The following is an 18,665-nucleotide window of genomic DNA, read 5'->3' as shown; positions in this document are numbered from 1 at the left end:
TTCGAGACAGGGTTTCTCTGTATAGCCCTGGCTGGCCTGGAACTCACTCTTTAGCGCCTGCCTCTGCCTCCCAAGTGCTGGGATTAAAGGTGTGTGCCACCACCGCCCGGCCCTTAGGGCTCCATTTCTTGAAGTAAAAGTATTTATTGTAAGAAGGAGATTTGTCCTAAGAGTGTTGTTATGCAAAAAAACTAAATGATCTGAACAAAAACAATTAACACTGCCACCAAAATCTTGTGGTTGAGATTTAGCTGGTTTCCACCCAAACTGAACTTTAGTTTATAAGTGATATGATCTATCTATATGTGAAGATTTATGCTTTATTTGTATATGTATGCTCGCACGTGTTCTAGGACCTGGGGAGAAGGAGACAGTGATGGAGCCCTAGAGCTGAGTTTGTGTGAGCCACCCTGTGTGGTGCTGGCATCCAAGCTCAGCCTCTGGAAGAGCAGCCAGTGTTCATAATTGCTGAACTATCTCCAGCCCCTCAACTTTATTTGCAGGAAGTCTGGCAGCCATTATTCCACAAATGTAGCACTTTCTCAGTCCTAGTCCACAGGTTCATTGTAACTGTAACTCTAGCATGTCCTGCACTTGAATGAGGTCGGGTGGGCCAGTACTGCCTGGAGTCAGCTTTGGGCTTATCGGGTTTCTGTTGATTCTCAATTAGTGATCTTTTTCTTTTCCAGACAACAACAAGACATAAAGTACTTATTATGGAATTTTGTCCATGTGGAAGTTTATATACTGTTTTAGAGGAGCCATCCAATGCCTATGGACTTCCAGAATCAGAATTTTTAATTGTTTTACGAGATGTGGGTATGTTTATTTATATGGTTTTATATATATGTTTGCTTTTATGGTTTCATACAAATATTATTTAAAGATACAGAATGAAAAAGTAATTTCCTTTCTCAAAACAAAAAGCTTTTATTCAGTGTTTTCTTAGAAACCACACCAAAAGCACAAGTGCCTAAAAGAAAAATTAGATAAATTGGCCTTTAGCGGCATTAGAAACTTCATTCAGGGCTAAAGAATTGAAAGCACCAGCTGCTCTTGCAGAGGACCCACTTTGAATTCCCAGCACTCACAAGGTAGCTCACAACCATCCACACTTCAATTCTGGGAAGCTAGTAGTCTTTTCTGGCCTCCACAGGCACGAGCCATGTAGTGTACAAATATTCATGCAGGCAAAATACACGTACATAAAATAAATAAAAATTTTAAAACCACAACTTATTTGAGATGATAACTGAAAAGAGAACCCATAGGAAGTGTTTGCAGATTATACATAATATGTGTTGTCCAGATGCCCTGTCCAAAGGACAGTTTTAGAATTTGTCAAAAAAAAATAAGGGTAGACAGATGTTTGACAAGTGTATTAAACAGTACTCATCATCATTAATTGCTAAGGTAGTTCTAATGAAAAGCCCTTTCCTACTACCATCAAGATGGACAGGTCAAAATAACAAGAGCAAGCTCTGGCAAGGGTAGAGAAGTTGCTCTGCTGTGCATCGCTGTAAGGTTGCACAATAATACAACCCTTTAGAAAACAGCTTAAGAATTCCAGAAGAAGGCTAAATATAAAATAACTATGCTGTGGCAATTCTGACAGATATGCCCCAAAATTAAAAACACATCCATATAAAATTTTACATATCTATGTCCATTGAAGCACTTTTCAAAATAGTCAGAAGATAAAATAAAACCAGGACAGCCCAAATAGCAACTGACAAATAGATTAAGGTAATTTATATCCATATAATGGAATATTACTCATTCATGGAAGAAATGCAACCACGTGAGGTAAGGCAAGTCCATATTTCCAGCATTGAGAGGTAGAGGCAGAGAATTCTAGTTTGGCTTTTGTTGCTGTGTTAAACACCATGACCAAAAGCACTGGAGAGGGAAGGGTAGGTTTGGCTTAGGTTTCCTGATCACAGACCTCACTGAGGGAAGCCACAGCAGGAACCGAGACAGACTGTGAAGGAACACTCCTGATCTCTCTCGGGTTCATTTTCAATTACTTCTTCTGTAGCTCCCAGGGCAGCACCACCCACAGTGGACTAGGCCCTTCCATATCATCAGTAATCAAGAACTACCACAGACATGACTAAAGGCCAGTCTGGTGGAGGCCAGTACGGACTGAGGCTCTCACTTCCCACTTGACTCTAATTTGTGTCAAGTGGGCAAGAACTAACCACACATACATACAAAAAATAAATACATTCCTTAATTGAAAAGTAAAAAATGAAATCATGACACGTGCTAAATGAGGGTGAATCTTAAAAGGGTAGAAAAATAGAAGAAGCGGGAGACAAAAAATGGGAGTATCTCTCAGTCCAAACCACATGATGCAGTCAATTCAGAGACAAAAAGCAGAGTCTGACAGCACCTTCTAGTGGCTGTACTGCTAGACCAGGTGGAAACAGTTTTTATTTGGAGTGTGAGGACAATGTTGTGCATAGTGACAGTTGTACAACTCTGTTAAAAATTATTAAATAGTACAGTTCTTAAAATGAATGGCAAGGTATGTGTGTGTTTCAGTAAACTGACTATTTTTTATTTTTTTTTAAGTTTTTAGGCTTTATTGTAGAAAGCAGAGAATGAGAGAAAGAAAGTAGAAAAGTAAGAGGCCAGCCATGGCCACATGGGGAGAGGGAGCAAGAGATAAGAGCAAGAAGTTAAGAGTAAGAGAAACTGACTATTTTTAAAAGACAAGTAAAATAATACCTTCTTGGAAAGAAAGGTCAAATATTTGAGGAGGTGAAGATAGCGGTACATGTCTATGCTCTCAGCTGATGCCTTGCCCGTCAGCCCCACAGCTCAATTGCAGCAGTGCCAGTGCCCTTACTCTTGAGAGGAAGAACAGACTGACCAGGACTATCATAGAAAACACATCTTCATGGATCACACTGAGAGAAGGAACATAGACTGACCAGGACTATCATAGGAAACACATCTTTATGGATCACACTGTGCGCCCCTTTTGCTACTTGTTATTTACTGTTTTCTATGTTGAAGCCAAAGTAAAGTAAGTATAAACCCAGAGCTTGGCATGGTGGCACTCACCTTTAAATCCAGCACTCAAGAGGCAGAGGCAGGTAGATCTTTGTGAGTTCAGGGTCAGCCTGGACTACAGAGAGTTCCAAGACAGCCAGGGCTGTTGTCTCAAAAACAACAAAGAAGTGTAAAACTGGTGAAAGATGGACTTCTGTGGGAGCTGTCTGTGTCACCAAAGTAGATCAGGAGGCCCTGGCCTCAAGACTCTGTATTCCATTGCCCAGTAATTATCAAAGACAGCACACTTCCACAATTCTTACTAAAGCTCCTTGTGCTTGAAACAGAAGATTGCTGTACACTTGTGCCTGGGGAGAGTGAATGTGGGCATTTGTCCAGAGAGGGGTTTGTTTCTTAGAATAAAAGGACTTCAAGCCAACTTGTACAAAAACTTGAGTTTGAGTGAATATAAACATATCCTGTCCATGAGTTTGAGACACGTATGCAAATGGAGACCTACATTGTGATTTCCTTTGTTTTGTCTGTATTGCTGAAGTGGGTGGGATGAATCATCTCCGAGAGAACGGCATAGTGCACCGTGATATCAAGCCAGGAAATATTATGCGCGTCATAGGGGAAGATGGGCAGTCTGTGTACAAGCTCACAGATTTCGGTGCTGCTAGAGAGTTGGAGGACGATGAGCAGTTTGTGTCTCTGTATGGCACAGAAGAATATTTGGTAAGTCACATGCTATTGCTGATTTCATTTTAATAACCAGATAGGCATTTGATGCATGGAGTTATTGGTCACAAGCCTATAAAGTATTACATAATTTTTATGACAAAGGTTTTGTTTTTTGTTCCAATAGATATGGTGTGTCATAAGGAGATTAGGAATTAATTTCTAACTATACTGCCATTTTCTATTGGGCAGTCTCTGAGATTATCCCAGTTATGGTGACTCACAGCTTCGATTCCAGCACTGGAGAGGCAGAAGCAAGCGAATGGGTACAAGTTCAAGGCTAACCAGGTCTACATAGAACATTCTAGATCAGCCAGGGCTAAATAGTGAAACCTTGTCTCAAAACATTTTACTGTTGTCTCAAAAAAGCCAACAGTAAAAATTCTTGATGGTTTTACAGCTATGTACGAAGTCAATGGATTTGTTTTATTTATTTTTATTTTATGTGCATTGGTATTTTGACTGCCTGCATGTCTGTGTAAAAGTGTCAGAGCCCCTGGGACTTGAATTTCAGACATTTGTGAACAGCCATGTGGGTGCTGGGAATTTAACCTGGGTCTTTCAGAAGGGCAGCCAGTGGTCATAAGCACTGAGCCATCTCCTCAGCCCCAGTGCAATGGCTCTATCTGTATTAGAAGAAGAGGCACCCAAAGACTTGAGGGGCATCTGTCCAGGAAGGGGCCCAGTTTGATCTCAGTGCAGTGAGGAGGGAGAGTCTGCTTTGATGAGATGCAGCAAATTGGATCATTGCTGCAAAGGACAGCAGGCTCTATCTAGAATTCTTATTACATGTATGTACTTGGGAGATGTGCGTCCTATGGGGCCCCTGTGGGAGTCAGAACAGTTCGAGGCAGTCACTGCTCTCCTTTCACCATGCAGGTCCCAGAAATTGAACTCAGGGGTCACCAGACTTGCTTACAGGCACCTTTAGCCACTGAGCCATCTCCCCAGCCCAAATTAGTCTTTTATTTTTTTTAACTTTTATTGCATTATGATGAGAAAAGTTACATGACTTCAATTTATCTGAATTTGTTAACATTTAAAACATATTTTAAGTAAATAGAATTAAATCACATTCTTGTTTCCCTTTTGTACCCCAACTCCTCCCAGAGACCCCCCCTTCAATACCTACAATATCTTTTTTTGTCATATTCCTTAAAATTTATAAAATATTATAACAATAAAAATGAGTATTATAAAAGTTGTTTGATATAAAACAACAATTTAACAGTCTTATGTAGATGCTTGTCTACAGCAATACTGAAAATAACATACATTTTTCTCAATATAAATTTTAAATAATTCCAAACATATTAACTGTATATTTCAAAATAATATATCACTACTAGTATTTTCTTAAATGAACATAAATATATACAGTCTTTTTGTTTGTTTATTTGTTTTGTATTTAGTAGGGTTTAAAATTTTGGCTCTTATTGTGGTACAAGCCCAAAATAAGCACAATTGCTTATTATTTAGACATTGGGTTTCATTGTAATAAGGCTGTACTTCAATGACCCTCACATCACCAAAGAATTTTACCTCCATCGTAGCTAAGCTGAGAGTTGACAGTTCTGCTGAGCCGAGGAATGAATTGTAGGCACGATTTTTTGGATACAGACTTCCTGCTATGGTCAAAACTATTTGACTTGAGTGAGTGACTTTATTCTCAGCCCACAGAGAACAGGTTACATTCATTTAAGAAATGGTATGTGTATTAAGATGGTCTATCCATAAAGTCATTCACCAGCTGTTTCAATGAACAATGGTTCTGCTTGGAGGGTGGCACAGACGTTAGGTGCGGGTAAAAATCTGGTTCATTAGCTGTGATAATTTGGAAAAGCATTATCTCAGAGAAAGAGTAACTTATAAAGTCCTCTTCTTCAAACTTGATACAAAGGCTACAAATGTCAAGCAAAGCATTCAGTCTCACTCTTTGTTGTTCTCTTTCCTATAGGCCAGCTCTCAAGTTAATTGTCTATGTCTCCCTTGGGTATATAAATACTTTTGAAATATATAAGCTGTTCTGAAAACCATAGTATAGTGTAAAAACATGAAATAAACAATACTACTAATAGAGAGGCTGAGATAGGAGAAGCAAGATTTCAAGACCCTTATGTTATACACAGCATGACACTGTACAAAAAAAGCTGAAAGTGTATATAGATTGTACAATATTGGATCTATTTCTCCAATTACCAAATTAGAGAGACCATTGGATGACAATCAACAAATTTCTAATTCCTCATATTTTTGGATTTCAATCAATTAGGATATGTTGGTAATATTAATTTTCATATTAAGATATGTTCGAGGCCAGCCTGGTCTACACAAAGAAACCCTGTCTCAAAAAAACAAAACAAACAAACAAAAAAAGATATTAAGAAAAGGTAATTGTCACTTCGTGTTGTTTTTGTTGTAAGAGGTGGAAGAAGATTTGTGTGGATTTGTTGAAAGATTACTTTCTTGCTTCTTCTAGGGTGTAGTTTTGCTCCTTATGTTGATGTTTTCCATCTATTATCCTTTGTAAGGCTGGATTTGTGGAAAAATATTGTGTAAATTTTGTTTTGTCATGGAATATCTTGTTTTCTCCACCTATGGTAATTGAGAGTTTTGCTGGGTATAGTAGCCTGGGCTGGCATTTGTGTTCTCTTAGGGTCTGTATGACATCTGCCCAGGATCTTCTAGCTTTCATAGTCTCTGGTGAGAAGTCTGTCGTAGTTCTGATAAGCCTGCCTTTATATGTTACTTGCCTTTTTTCTCTTACTACTTTTAAAATTCTTTCTTTGTTTAGTGCATTTGGTGTTTTGATTATTATGTGACAGGAGGAATTTCTTTTCTGGTCCTGTCTATTTGGAGTTCTGTAGGCTTCTTGTATGTTCATGGGCATCTCTTTCTTTAGGTTAGGGAAGTTTTCTTCTATAATTTTGTTGAAGATATTTACTGGCCCATTACATTGGGAGTCTTCACTCTCTTCTATACCTATTATCCTTAGGTTTGGTCTTCTCATTGCATCCTGGATTTCCTGGATGTTTTGGGTTAGGAGCTTTTTGCTTTTTGCATTTTCTTTGACTGTTGTGTCAATGTTTCCTATGGTGTCTTCTGCTCCTGAGATTCTCTCTTCTATCTCTTGTATCTGTTGGTGATGCTTGCATCTATGACTCCTGATTTCTTTCCTAGGTTTTGTATCTCCAGGGTTGTCTCTCTTTCTGATTTCTTTATTGTTTCTAATTCCATTTTTAGATTCTGGATGGTTTTGGTCATTTCCTTCACCTGTTTGATTGTGTTTTCCTATAGTTCTTTAAGGGATTTTTGTGTTTGCTCTTTAAGAGCTTTTAGCTGTTTACTTGTGTTCTCCTGTATTTCTTTGAGGGTGCTATTTATGTCTTTCTTAAAGTCCTGTATCATCATCACGAGAAGTGATTTTACATCTGAGTCTTGCTTTTCCGGCGATGGTGTGTCGATGTGTCCAGGACTTGCTATGGTGGGAGAACTGGGTTTTGATGATGCCAAGTAACCTTGGTTTGTGTTGTTTATTTTCTTACGCTTGTCCCCCCTCCCCCCAGCCATCTGGTTATCTCTAGTGCTACCTGCCCTTGCTAAATCTGACTGGAGCCTGTCCTTCTTGTGATCCTGGTTGTATCAGAAATCCTCAGAGTCAAGCTGTCTCTGTGATCTGTGATTCTGGGATCCTGTGACCCTGGGCTTGTTAGAGCACCTGGGACTGCAGCAGCTTCCTCTGGGTGTTGTGTGACTGGCTGCAGAGCTTGTGCCCAATGTCTGCTCAGGACATCAGCCCAGAGAGACTGCCAAATTAGTCTTTGAGACTAGAAAAGTGAAATTATTAGGAAAACATGATAGGACTTGTAGCGTTATTGAATACTAATATTTTTATATTACATAAGTTCATCAGCTCATGCTTTTCTCTTTAGCATCCTGACATGTACGAGAGGGCAGTGCTAAGAAAGGACCATCAGAAGAAGTATGGGGCTACCGTTGATCTATGGAGCGTTGGAGTGACATTCTACCACGCAGCTACGGGGTCCTTGCCGTTTCGACCCTTTGAGGGGCCTCGGAGGAACAAAGAAGTAATGTAAGGGCCTCTGTGTCTGAAGTTAGCCGTGATTTCTAATGTATATACTGTCTTGTTTCTCAAGATGTTTGAGGAAATGAGATTGATAAAAATTGGCTTCTTCTAATACTTTATGCTATCTGGAGTTTACTAAGAATGTTGGCATGGATTTCCAGATCATGTTTAAGTGTCTAAAAGTATAAAGACTATCCAGCCTGGGTTCATCATTACATGTATCCTGTCTTCTGAGCTCTACTTCAGCACAGTTCATTTCTTTATTCCACTGTTGTGCTTGCCCGTTTCCCCAGGCACCTGAGACACACAAAAACTAACTATATTTCTGTAGAGAACAGGACCAAGGAAATTATTCCCTTCCACTGAACAGACTGACCTTTTTAAAAATGGCATTTTGGTTGTAATTTTTTTCCTTGTGCAGAATCCATCCAGAGATAAAGCATTTCAGTACTGTAGTATAGAGTACATTTAAAATTTTGTATTTTATATGTATAATGTATGTGTATAAGTGTTTTCCTGCATGCATGTCTATGTACCTGGAGCCTGAAAAAGCCAAAAGATTGACTGAAACTAAAGTTACAGATGTTTGTGAATTGTTGTATTGGTGCTGTCTGTGCACTTGTCTTGTGCAAGAGGAAACAGTGCTCTTAACTGCTGAGCTATGTCTCCAGCCTTATAGCTTTGGACACATTTATATGCTGCCATATTGGTGGAGAAATGATCAATGCACAGAGTCTTGAATAGTAAACCAAAAAAAAAAAAAAAAAATCAAGGACAAGATAGACTTGTAGAGTGAAATTTATTGTGTGATTCATCTGAACACTGTGTGTTAGGGTCTCTGCTGCTGTGATAAAACACTATGACCAAAAGCAGCTTGGGAGGAAAGGGTTTATTTCATCTTACAGCTTGACCACCATTCAGGGAAGTCAGGGCAGGAGCTGATGCAGAGGCCATGGAGGAGTGCTGCTTACTGGCTTGCTCCTCCTGGCCTGCTCAGCCTGCCTTCTTAACCATTTAGTACCACCTGCCTAGGGTTGATACCACCCCAGTGGGCTAGGCCCTTCCTTGTTAATTATTAATTAAGAAAATGCTTTATAGATTTTCCTGTAGTCATCTTTTGGGGAGACATTTTCTCTACTAAGATTTCCTCCTCCCAAATATGTCCAGGTTTGTGTCAAAGTGACCAAAACCAGCCAGTACACTGTGCTTCATTTTATTTTATAAGAAACTGACAGCAGTTCTGCCTCAGCTTCCTGAGTGTGGGAATCGTGTGTGTACCCACCATACCCAGCTTCCCCAGTGCATGTAACTTAAAGTAATCACAGCTGTAAAACAGCCTTTTCTCTCATCTCAGAAAACTGAAACGCATTTTTTCTTTAACGTTACTTGAGGAAGCAGATAAAACAAGTTCAGATGGTACACTGGCCTTTCCTAAAGCTTGAACATTTGCATGCGTGCTAGTGAAACTCACTGTGTCTGAACATGGAGAGGACAGCACGAATTGCACTAAGATGATGCAGTGTCAGCCTGAGCCTGCTTTACCACTGTGCCTTTTTATTAAACCTCCTTCTTAGCAAAGGCCAAGCCTCCTTTGTTTCCTCATTAATATAAGCTGTACCTGTCAGACACACACTTCTGTTTTCGTAGATACATTTTAAAGCACTGACAACTTACGCTGCTCTAAAACTGAATGAGAACATGTGTTACTTGTAAGAAAGGAAACATGACTGACAAGCCACCTGATGACTATGACTGCTCTGTGCATGCATACTGGGATGTCTTTATTGCACAGACACTCATCTTTGTGCAAGGACTAATGGGAGATGTTTGTGGTGTGGTGTCATTATCAATAGCTGTTTGACCATTCTGGAGGGTGGTACACTCCTCTCTCACCCAGCCACATTGCTCAGCACATGAACTCACAGTGTGCATCCCATCAGCACATGATTAAGGTTCACATGAAAAACCTATAGAGATGAAACTTCTGAAGAATTTGTAAAGCACAGCAGTGCTGCCATGAATTTTCCTCACTTCTGTCTGTGTGTTAACCCCACATTTCCATTTATTTATTCCTCTGTAACTGGATCTAGCAAGAATGAGCACACCTTCTTTTTGACGTCAATTTCTTTATTTTAAAATATCTCTTAAGGTACAAACTATAGCCACCCCCATGGAGGAAGCTGCAGTCTGTATCAGTTGGGTTACTGGTTGGCTCTGGTTTTACAAAAAACACATTGACTTGCTCAGAGCACATTTGTTTAACTGATGAACTAAAAATGATCAGACAGAAAGCCTGGCCTTGGCTGATGTCAGATACTTCTGACTGGTGCCGAATGCGTTCATGCAGGTACAGGTATTCTTATAGCAAGACAAGGTTTGAGACCTGGAGGCTTGAGGTCCCAGCCAGCCTGGCTTCTGCCCATCTGTTTTTCATCACACTCACCAGTGTGAACAGTCATAGAGCATCTTCCTACATGTGTGTGTACTTTTTGTCTATGTAGAGAATTTTTCTGATACTATGCTATGTATAGTTTTATCTCCCGCTTCTTTAAAAAAAATAATTTGATGGCTCATTTTGCACTAACTTGCTTGACTTGGATGAGGTGCTTTTTATAGTCTAGACAGACTCAGAGACATAACTTTTTTTATGTTTGCCCCATTTTTTCAGAGAGGAAAATAATTTTGTTGTGAACATCAGGCACACTAGGCTCCCAAATGAAAACTAACTGGTATACAGATAGTATTTGCACACTACTGTCCCACCTCAGTCAGTCAGAGCACTGATTGTCTCATAGATGCCGCAGCCATCAGTCATAAAAGGCTCTAGTAGACAGGTGGCAATGAGGGGAACTTGCAATCTGTTTATAGGCCGTGCTATAATGACTTATTCTGCTGTTGTTCCTTCTAAGGTATAAAATAATCACTGGGAAACCCTCTGGTGCAATATCTGGAGTGCAGAAAGCAGAAAACGGACCAATTGACTGGAGTGGAGACATGCCTCTCTCTTGTAGTCTTTCTCAGTAAGTGCAGTATACCTAACTCGTGACCTTTGGCACCTTGTGGTTAAACTTTTTGTATCCTAGAAATCATAAACACATGCAAATATCTAAGCATATTTCCAGAGCTGGCTTTGTTTGTTGTTTCTGTCAGTTTTGTTTTCTTTTTTGAGACGGGGTCTTGCTGTGTAGCCCAGGCTAGCCTTGAACTCAGTATGTAACCCAGACTGATAATTCTCCTGGCTCTGCCCCTCTCATGCTGGAGTCACAGGCATGGCCATCACTGCTGGCTTTCTAGTTTAGTTCTATTTTGATTAAGTTGAACCATGTGGTAGTTTGCACTTGTGTGATCTATGTCAGCATGCTGAGCCCTAGGCATGACTTCCTGAGGCAGAGGGCGTGGCTCTTCAGATTGTTCTCAGTGTAGGAATCATACTGATGACTTTTATACTGACATTCATACTGACGGACCACAAATAGTGGTATGATAGAAGTACATTTTTTAAAATTGGACTTAGAACAAAATAAGCATTACCAAGTTTAACATTCTCCATACTTTAGGGGAAAAAAAGCATTTATTTTATTCAAAGAATACAGAATAAGCATTTTTAGGCCAGGCACAGTGGCTCAAACTTTTAATCCCATGGGAGGTAGAAGTAGGAGGATCTCTGTGAGTTTGAGACCAGAACTCTAAGAATTATATTGTCAGATAATCACAAAGAAAAGGAGCTGGGCATAGTGGGAGCACACAGATTATCTCAGCACTCAGGAAGCAGGAGCAGAAGGAGCACCACAAGTTCAAGAATAGCCCTGGGGTACACAGCTCTAGGATAGCCAGAGCTGCATAAAGACCCTAACTCAAAAAAACAAACTAAAAAGCCAGGTTCATGCCTATAACCCTAGGGAGGCAGAGGCAGGAAAATCACCATGGGTTTAAGGCCAACCTGGGCTACCTAATGGGTTTCAGAATAGCCTAAAGTACAGAACAAGACCCTGTCTCAATCCCCCTCCTACTCTCTCCCAAGAAAAAAAAAGTAATACTAACACTACCCTAAGTTTTTTTGTTTGTTTGTTTTTTTGGTTTTTCAAGATAGGGTTTCTCTGTGTAGCCTTGGTTGTCCTGGAACTCACTCTGTAGACCAGGCTGGCCTCGAACTCAGAAATCTACCTGCCTCTGCCTCCCAAGTGCTGGGATTAATATTTTTTACTTTTTTAGAAAATATTTTCTGAAGTAAACTTATGTAACTAGATTTGCCAAAAGAAGTGTGTTATGTTGGAGAGCAGAACTTTATAACTACAGTGATTTGCGTTATATTTGAATTAGGAAAAGTTACTCTTAGGGACCTCGGGAAACCTAGTAGAATGTAACGGGCTCAGGCAGGGATCTTGTGCTAGTTAATTACTGTATTACTGAGGCAGTGATCTCACAGTGAGCTGCAGACACACGGCTTAGTTCTAGAGGGAAGCAAACATCATCCATCACTGCTTTTAGGATAGAAATCTTTCATCAAAATTATCAGATTTCAAAAGGTACTTTTTGTAGTTTTTGTTTGTGTTAAATAGTAAAATTTTAAGTCAAGTGAACAGTGAAAACTACTGATCAGAATGTAGTGACCCAAGAAAGAAAAGAGCAAGTTAGCCGTCCTCAGTCCTGTGCCATTCAAGGCTGAATATAGCAAGCCACAGGGAGGAGCTGAGCCCTCTGGGAAGTTGACATCGGAAATGCTGCAGAGTCATGATACCATAAACGGAAAATTCCACACATCTTCACATGTGCAACCAGAATGTTGCACTCACTAAAAAGACTGAAATCCTTCAAACCATGTATATTATGAATATATGAAACAAATTATGTATTTGGACTTTGATCCAATCCCCTGATAATCTCATATGTGCAAATACCCCAAAATCTTTGAAAAATCTAAAGCTCAGCCGGGCAGTGGTGACGCACACATGGAAGGCAGAGGTAGGCAGATTTCTGAGTTCTAGGACAGCCTGGTCTACAGAGTGAGTTCCAGGACAGCCAGGGCTATACAGAGAAATCCTGTCTCGGAAAAAAAAAATCTAAAGCTCAAACATTTCTGGTTTCAAACATTTTAGATAAAGGATATACAGCCAATAAAAAAATATTATTGATTTGTCTTAGTCAGTGTTTTATTGCTGTGAAGAGACACCATGACCAAGGCAACACTTATGAAAGAAAGCCTTTAGTGTTGGGGGCCTACTTACAGCTACAGGGAGAGAAAGAGAACACAGAGCAACACCTTCTAACCCTCTCGTAATGCTGGTCTGTGGTGACCAAGCCTTCAAGCCTTTGATTGGTGTTTTCTCTGTAGATGTGGCTTTGTACTATAATATTCTCTCCTCAAATAATTTTTTAATTACTGTTCTAGGGGTCTTCAGGCACTGCTTACCCCAGTTCTTGCAAACATACTTGAAGCTGATCAGGAGAAGTGCTGGGGTTTTGATCAGTTCTTTGCAGAGACTAGTGATGTACTTCACCGAATGGTAATCCACGTTTTCTCGCTACAACAAATGACAGCGCTTAAGATTTACATTCATAGCTATAACACGTAAGTGGCTCTGTATTCTTGTCCTGTCTGTGATTGTGTAATATAATAATCTATGGTTGCGTAATGTAATAAATATCTTCTAAACCAGGAAAACAAATAGAAAAAATGCTTTACCTTCACAAATAGCACCCATGTCTTGTTAGTAAAACTAATTTAAGTACTTAGTAAAGTCCTGATCCTTATTGGAAATAAAAAAGGATTAATTTCCTTAAATGCATAGGTAAGTTACTTTGAATTGAAACTGCAAGTTTGACAAAACTGATTCTATGACTTCTTTCAAGTGGCTTGTATTAATAAAAAAGAGCTGTTTCATTGAAGGTAAGGCCTAAGTCTTAAATATAGTTGAGTTCTAAATCTAGTTTAGTCTTATTTGTATAGTTGGCATAAAACACTTTATGGATATTGAAGAAATATTCACCATTTGTTTTGCATAAATAAAAACATACCATGGGATTTTCTTAACTCTCATGTAATAAGACTGCATATGAGTAAGGGTATACCTGCATGTAAAACCAGGAAAGGGTTATAGAATTATATCAAAGTAAATATATTAGTGGTGACAGTTCGAGGGAAACTGGGTGGCAGGGACAGGCATCTGTGTGTGTTAAGGAAAGAAAAGAAAGAGTCAGGTTCATGATGTCTCCTAAAATTCATGGACAGAGGCTGAGGAGTGGGCTCAGTGGTCAGGAATGATTCTCAGCACACACGGGAGCTCACAGTTGTCTAGAACTCTTCATCCAGGGGATTTGATGGCATCTGGCCTCTGCCGGTGTATCAGACATACATACCCATATACATACAAAAAAAAATTTTTTTTTTAAAAGTTGTTTTATTTTGAAATTCATAAAAAAGGGGTTTGAGGTGTAGCTAGCTCTGTGGAGTGTCTTCTTAGCATGCAGAAGACCCTAACTTCAACCATGAGCACCAAAAACTAAACAGAAAAGAGAAAGAACATAGTTTAGATAAAATGTTTATGTAAGTCCAGCAATACTAACATAACATTAGGTTATTTTTGTCACATTTTGGGTTTTTATAGCCAAGTCAGCTGCTGCTGTTGTTACATGCTGGACATCCACTTGAGCTGAAATTAGCCATCCAAGCCTGAGCCAATGAAAAAGCAGCTTGAGGCAGAGCCACATCTCATCGCTGGCTTTCTTTGCTTCTGCGCATCTCTTCACGGCGAATTTACCTTTTCTTCTAAAAGTTCATTTTGAGAATACTCTTAATTTCTTACTGTATTTTTTAAAAAGTCTAGTAGTTGTGTTTCAAGCCTTGTCCTTGTGTGTTTAAGCCACTTGGTCTTCAACATAAAGATGGGCTTGGGTCACATGGATTCCCATGCTAGCACCCTTTGCTGTCTTTATTAACAAGGCGGTTTGCGAGAACTGCTCTTAGAATCACTTCCAGGTGAGCGGTGCTGGCTAACTCTACTCTGCACTCTGTTTCTCTTTCTTGAACTTCCCTCACAGTGCTGCTGTGTTCCACGAATTGGTCTATAAACAAACCAAGATTGTTTCTTCAAATCAAGAACTTATCTACGAAGGACGACGCTTGGTCCTAGAACTCGGAAGACTAGCCCAGCATTTCCCTAAAACCACAGAGGAAAATCCTATCTTTGTCACAAGCCGGGAACAACTCAATTCTATAGGACTGAGATATGAAAAAAGTAAGCTGTCTTTTTGTCACATTTTAAATGGTCATTAAAAAGCAAACATCTGGGCTGGTGAAATGGCTTAGCGGGTAAGAGCACCAACTGCTCTTCCAAAGGTCCTGAGTTCAAATCCCAGTAACCACATGGTGGCTCACAACCACCCATAATGAGATCTGACACCTTCTTATGGTGCATCTGAAGACAGCTACAGTGTACCTATTTATAATAACAAATAAATCTTTGGGCCTGAGTGAGCAGGGACTGAGCGAGTGAGCTGACCAGAGCAAGCTGGGCCAACTTGGGTCCTAAAAGTCATTCCCAACAACTAGATGAAGGTTCACAACTATCTGTATAGCTACAGTGTATACTCATATACATAAAGTAAGTAAATCTTTAAAAAAAAAAAAAGCAAACATCTGTCATTGTAAAACTGATGTTTTCTATAAAGCTGACATTGATCTTAATGTAAAGCTTTCTATAAATATTGAAATTTCATAAATTAGTTTATAAAGGTTACAAAATTGAAAAGCCCCAGAATTTTCTTTAAGTTTACTTCAATATTTTGTTTTGTGAAGTAATGGTTTGTTGTGTTTTACTGTAACTTCTTTTAGGGTTTCAATAACTCCCAAAATAACATTCTCGTCATAACTTTCAGCCAATATTGTTCTCTTTTTTTTTTTGATCCATTTTTTAAAAACTTTTATTGCATTACGATGAGAAAAGTTACATGATTTCAATTTATCTGAATTTGTTAACATTTAAAAACATATTTTAATTAAATAGAATTGAATCACATTCTTGTTCCTCTTTTGTACCACCACCACCACTTCTCCCATAGACCCCCCCCTTCAATACCTATAATATCTTTTTTGTCGTATTCCTTAAAATTTATAAAATATTCTAACAATAAAAATAAGTATTATAAAAGTTGTTTGATATAAAACAACAATCAATTTAACAGTCTTATGTAGGTGCTCGTCTACAGCAATAGTGAAAATATATTTTTCTCTATAAATTTTAAATAACTCCAAACATATTAGCTGTATACTTAAAAATAGTACATCGCTACTAGTATTTTCTTAAATGAACATGAGTATATAAAGTTTTTTTGTTTGTTTTGTATTTTGTAGAGTTTAAAATCTTGGCTCTTACTGTGGTACAAGCCCAAAATAAGAACAATTTTTAGACATTGGGTTTCATTGTAATAAGGCTGTATTTTCAATGACCCTCACATCACCAAAGGATTTTACCTCCATCGTAGCTAAGCTGAAAGTTGATAGTTCTGCTGCACCAAGAAATGAATTGTAGGCTCAATTTTTGGATGCCAATATTGTTCTAACCAGTATGCATAGGACATTCTGCCATTCTTCAGAGTTAAAAAGGTAGATCTATATCTTTGAAATGATTTAAAATTTGTTTAACCAGAGTTTTGCAACCATTTGAGACTTCAGTATTAAAGTTGGATTGAAAGACAAGTATGGATTTCATTGTGTTAAATATATTTAATAAGAAAATGAGGCTGGAGAGACAGCTCACTAGGTAAGGACACTTGTCATGGAAGCCTGGTGCCTGAGTTCAATCCCAGAACTCTGTAAAGATGGAAGGATAAACTTGTCTCTGGCTTCTACATTGTGCTATGGCATGTATGCACGTGAACACACTGGTTAGGGAGTGAGCATGATTGTCTCAAGCTGATATGGGGGTGAGGCATGTGTGCGCGTGCGCACACGCGAGCTCATGTAAAGATGCATACCGAATGGCGGAAGGCCAAAGAAGGACTTAGCTCTGTCCTCTCTGCCTAGCCCCTTGATACAAGGTCTCTCATGTAACTGAACTTGTCATTTTTCAGCTGAGCAGGCTAGCCAGCAGACTGGGGATCTACCAGTCTCCTCCCCATCAGCACGAGGATTACTCCCCATCAGCACGAGGATTACACACACACACACACACACACACACACACACACACACACCTACTGCACTTGCAGCTTTTCACATGGGTGCTGGGTCTGAGCTCCGGCCTTACAACTGCACATCAAGTGTTCTAGCTCAGCCACCCAGCATCTCCCTAGCTTTCTCTTCTCTAAAGCTGTGGAGAGGACCCGAGAAAATTGCCTCCCACATGTAATTTAGATATTCTTCATGCCATGTAAAGAATACAATCATTTATCCAGGCATTCTTATTTCTAATTCTAAGTCTTCTACTTCACATTTCAGTTTCCCTACCTAAAATACATCCACGCTATGATCTGGATGGGGACGCCAGCATGGCCAAGGTTAGTGTTTTGATGAGTTAAAAGTAGGCGCAGTAATCAGTGTGCTATGTCTTTATGTGTGACTTAGGAAAATGTTGTTTTAAAGTATTACCCATTCCAAGTTGTTTCACATTCTAGTTTCCTTTGTTGAACTCAGTAAGAGGAAATGCTCTCCATTGAAACATGCTTATATAGTGTTAATAGCTGGAATGTTTATTATAGCTACATCTGTCTAGCTGTCAGACATTGGGAGTTTATTTCCCTGGTGAAAATATAAAAGCCTGCAATGTTTTAAGTTTCTCTTACCTTGTCCCCTGTCAGCAGCAAATCCTAACTTTGTCTCTCACTAGGCAGTGACGGGGGTTGTGTGCTACGCCTGTAGAACTGCTAGTACCCTGCTGCTCTATCAAGAATTAATGCGAAAGGGGGTACGGTGGTTGATGTAAGTAACAAAACTGCAATCCGAAAAGCGTTCTTCCCCCTGACTCAGTAAACCAAGGTCCAGCAGCACACCCCTTTGCCGCTGCAGGCAGGTGGGTCCAGGCTTGACTTGGTCACCTTTCACTTTTCAGAACAGTCATCATTATTTTTGTTGACTTTCTACAGTTACCTAGAGACCTACAGGACAGACTGAATTGTAAACCCACACGGCTCTGTGAAGCATGCAGTCCTCTTAGACCTTGGCAGGTGCTCATTTGCTCTCTTGGAAGACTTTTTCATTGACATAATCTAAGATAGTCAGTTTTCTAGGGATTAGGCCCACAGTCTTCCTCCACTTCCTACCTTTGCATGCACACTCCTTTATAATAGAACTATTGAGCTATAATTCATAACTATATAGTTTACCCATTTAAAATGTACAGTGTGGCACATGGTGATGGCAGCCAGTCCTACTGAGATCAGACCATCCTGTCACTTCAGAAGTCCTGTGCCCAGTGGCTTTTACTTCCACGCCTGCAACTCTTACACATCACTAATACCCCTTGTCTGCTTAAATCTGTCTATTTTAGACATTCATGAACCTGGAAGCATACCTCCAAGTACCTTCTCATCTTGACCAGCAGTCTAAAAATGTGTTATTAATCATGTAGTATAGTTATTCTAAAACAGACTGATCTAGTCAAGTATTCCCCTCCTGAAAATTACTTTAGGAAATAAAATTATTAGGTTGGAGATACAGCTTAGATGGTAAAGTGCTCGCAAGAATGAAGATTTGAGGTCCATCCTTGGAACCCGTAATTTTTTTTTAACAAGGGAAGTGGGGGCACAGTGGCATAGGTGTATAATTCCACTACTGAGAAGGCAAGAGACACGTGGGTCACTCAGCCTTTCTGGCCAGCCAGCCTAATTTGCAAGACCCAGG

The 18,665-nt window shown here is 39.5% G+C and overlaps 1 protein-coding gene across 1 annotated transcript in view; it reads left to right on the top strand.

Annotated features, from left to right (window-relative positions):
* Tbk1 (TANK binding kinase 1) overlaps positions 1–18,665 on the top strand; it is a 38,309-nt gene that overhangs the window by 7,754 nt on the left and 11,890 nt on the right. The window contains exons 4-11 of the mRNA XM_031350450.1: positions 690–819; positions 3,557–3,738; positions 7,674–7,834; positions 10,738–10,848; positions 13,218–13,397; positions 14,867–15,063; positions 17,265–17,323; positions 17,653–17,744. Of these exons, the coding sequence (XP_031206310.1) occupies positions 690–819; positions 3,557–3,738; positions 7,674–7,834; positions 10,738–10,848; positions 13,218–13,397; positions 14,867–15,063; positions 17,265–17,323; positions 17,653–17,744 (1,112 nt within the window). The remainder of the gene's footprint in view (positions 1–689; positions 820–3,556; positions 3,739–7,673; positions 7,835–10,737; positions 10,849–13,217; positions 13,398–14,866; positions 15,064–17,264; positions 17,324–17,652; positions 17,745–18,665) is intronic.

The sequence above is a fragment of the Mastomys coucha genome, unplaced genomic scaffold (assembly GCF_008632895.1).
Source record: "Mastomys coucha isolate ucsf_1 unplaced genomic scaffold, UCSF_Mcou_1 pScaffold4, whole genome shotgun sequence".
In the NCBI taxonomy this organism is placed as follows: domain Eukaryota; kingdom Metazoa; phylum Chordata; class Mammalia; order Rodentia; family Muridae; genus Mastomys; species Mastomys coucha.
Note: the sequence above shows the minus strand (reverse complement) of the source record. Positions and strands in the feature narration are given on the sequence as shown.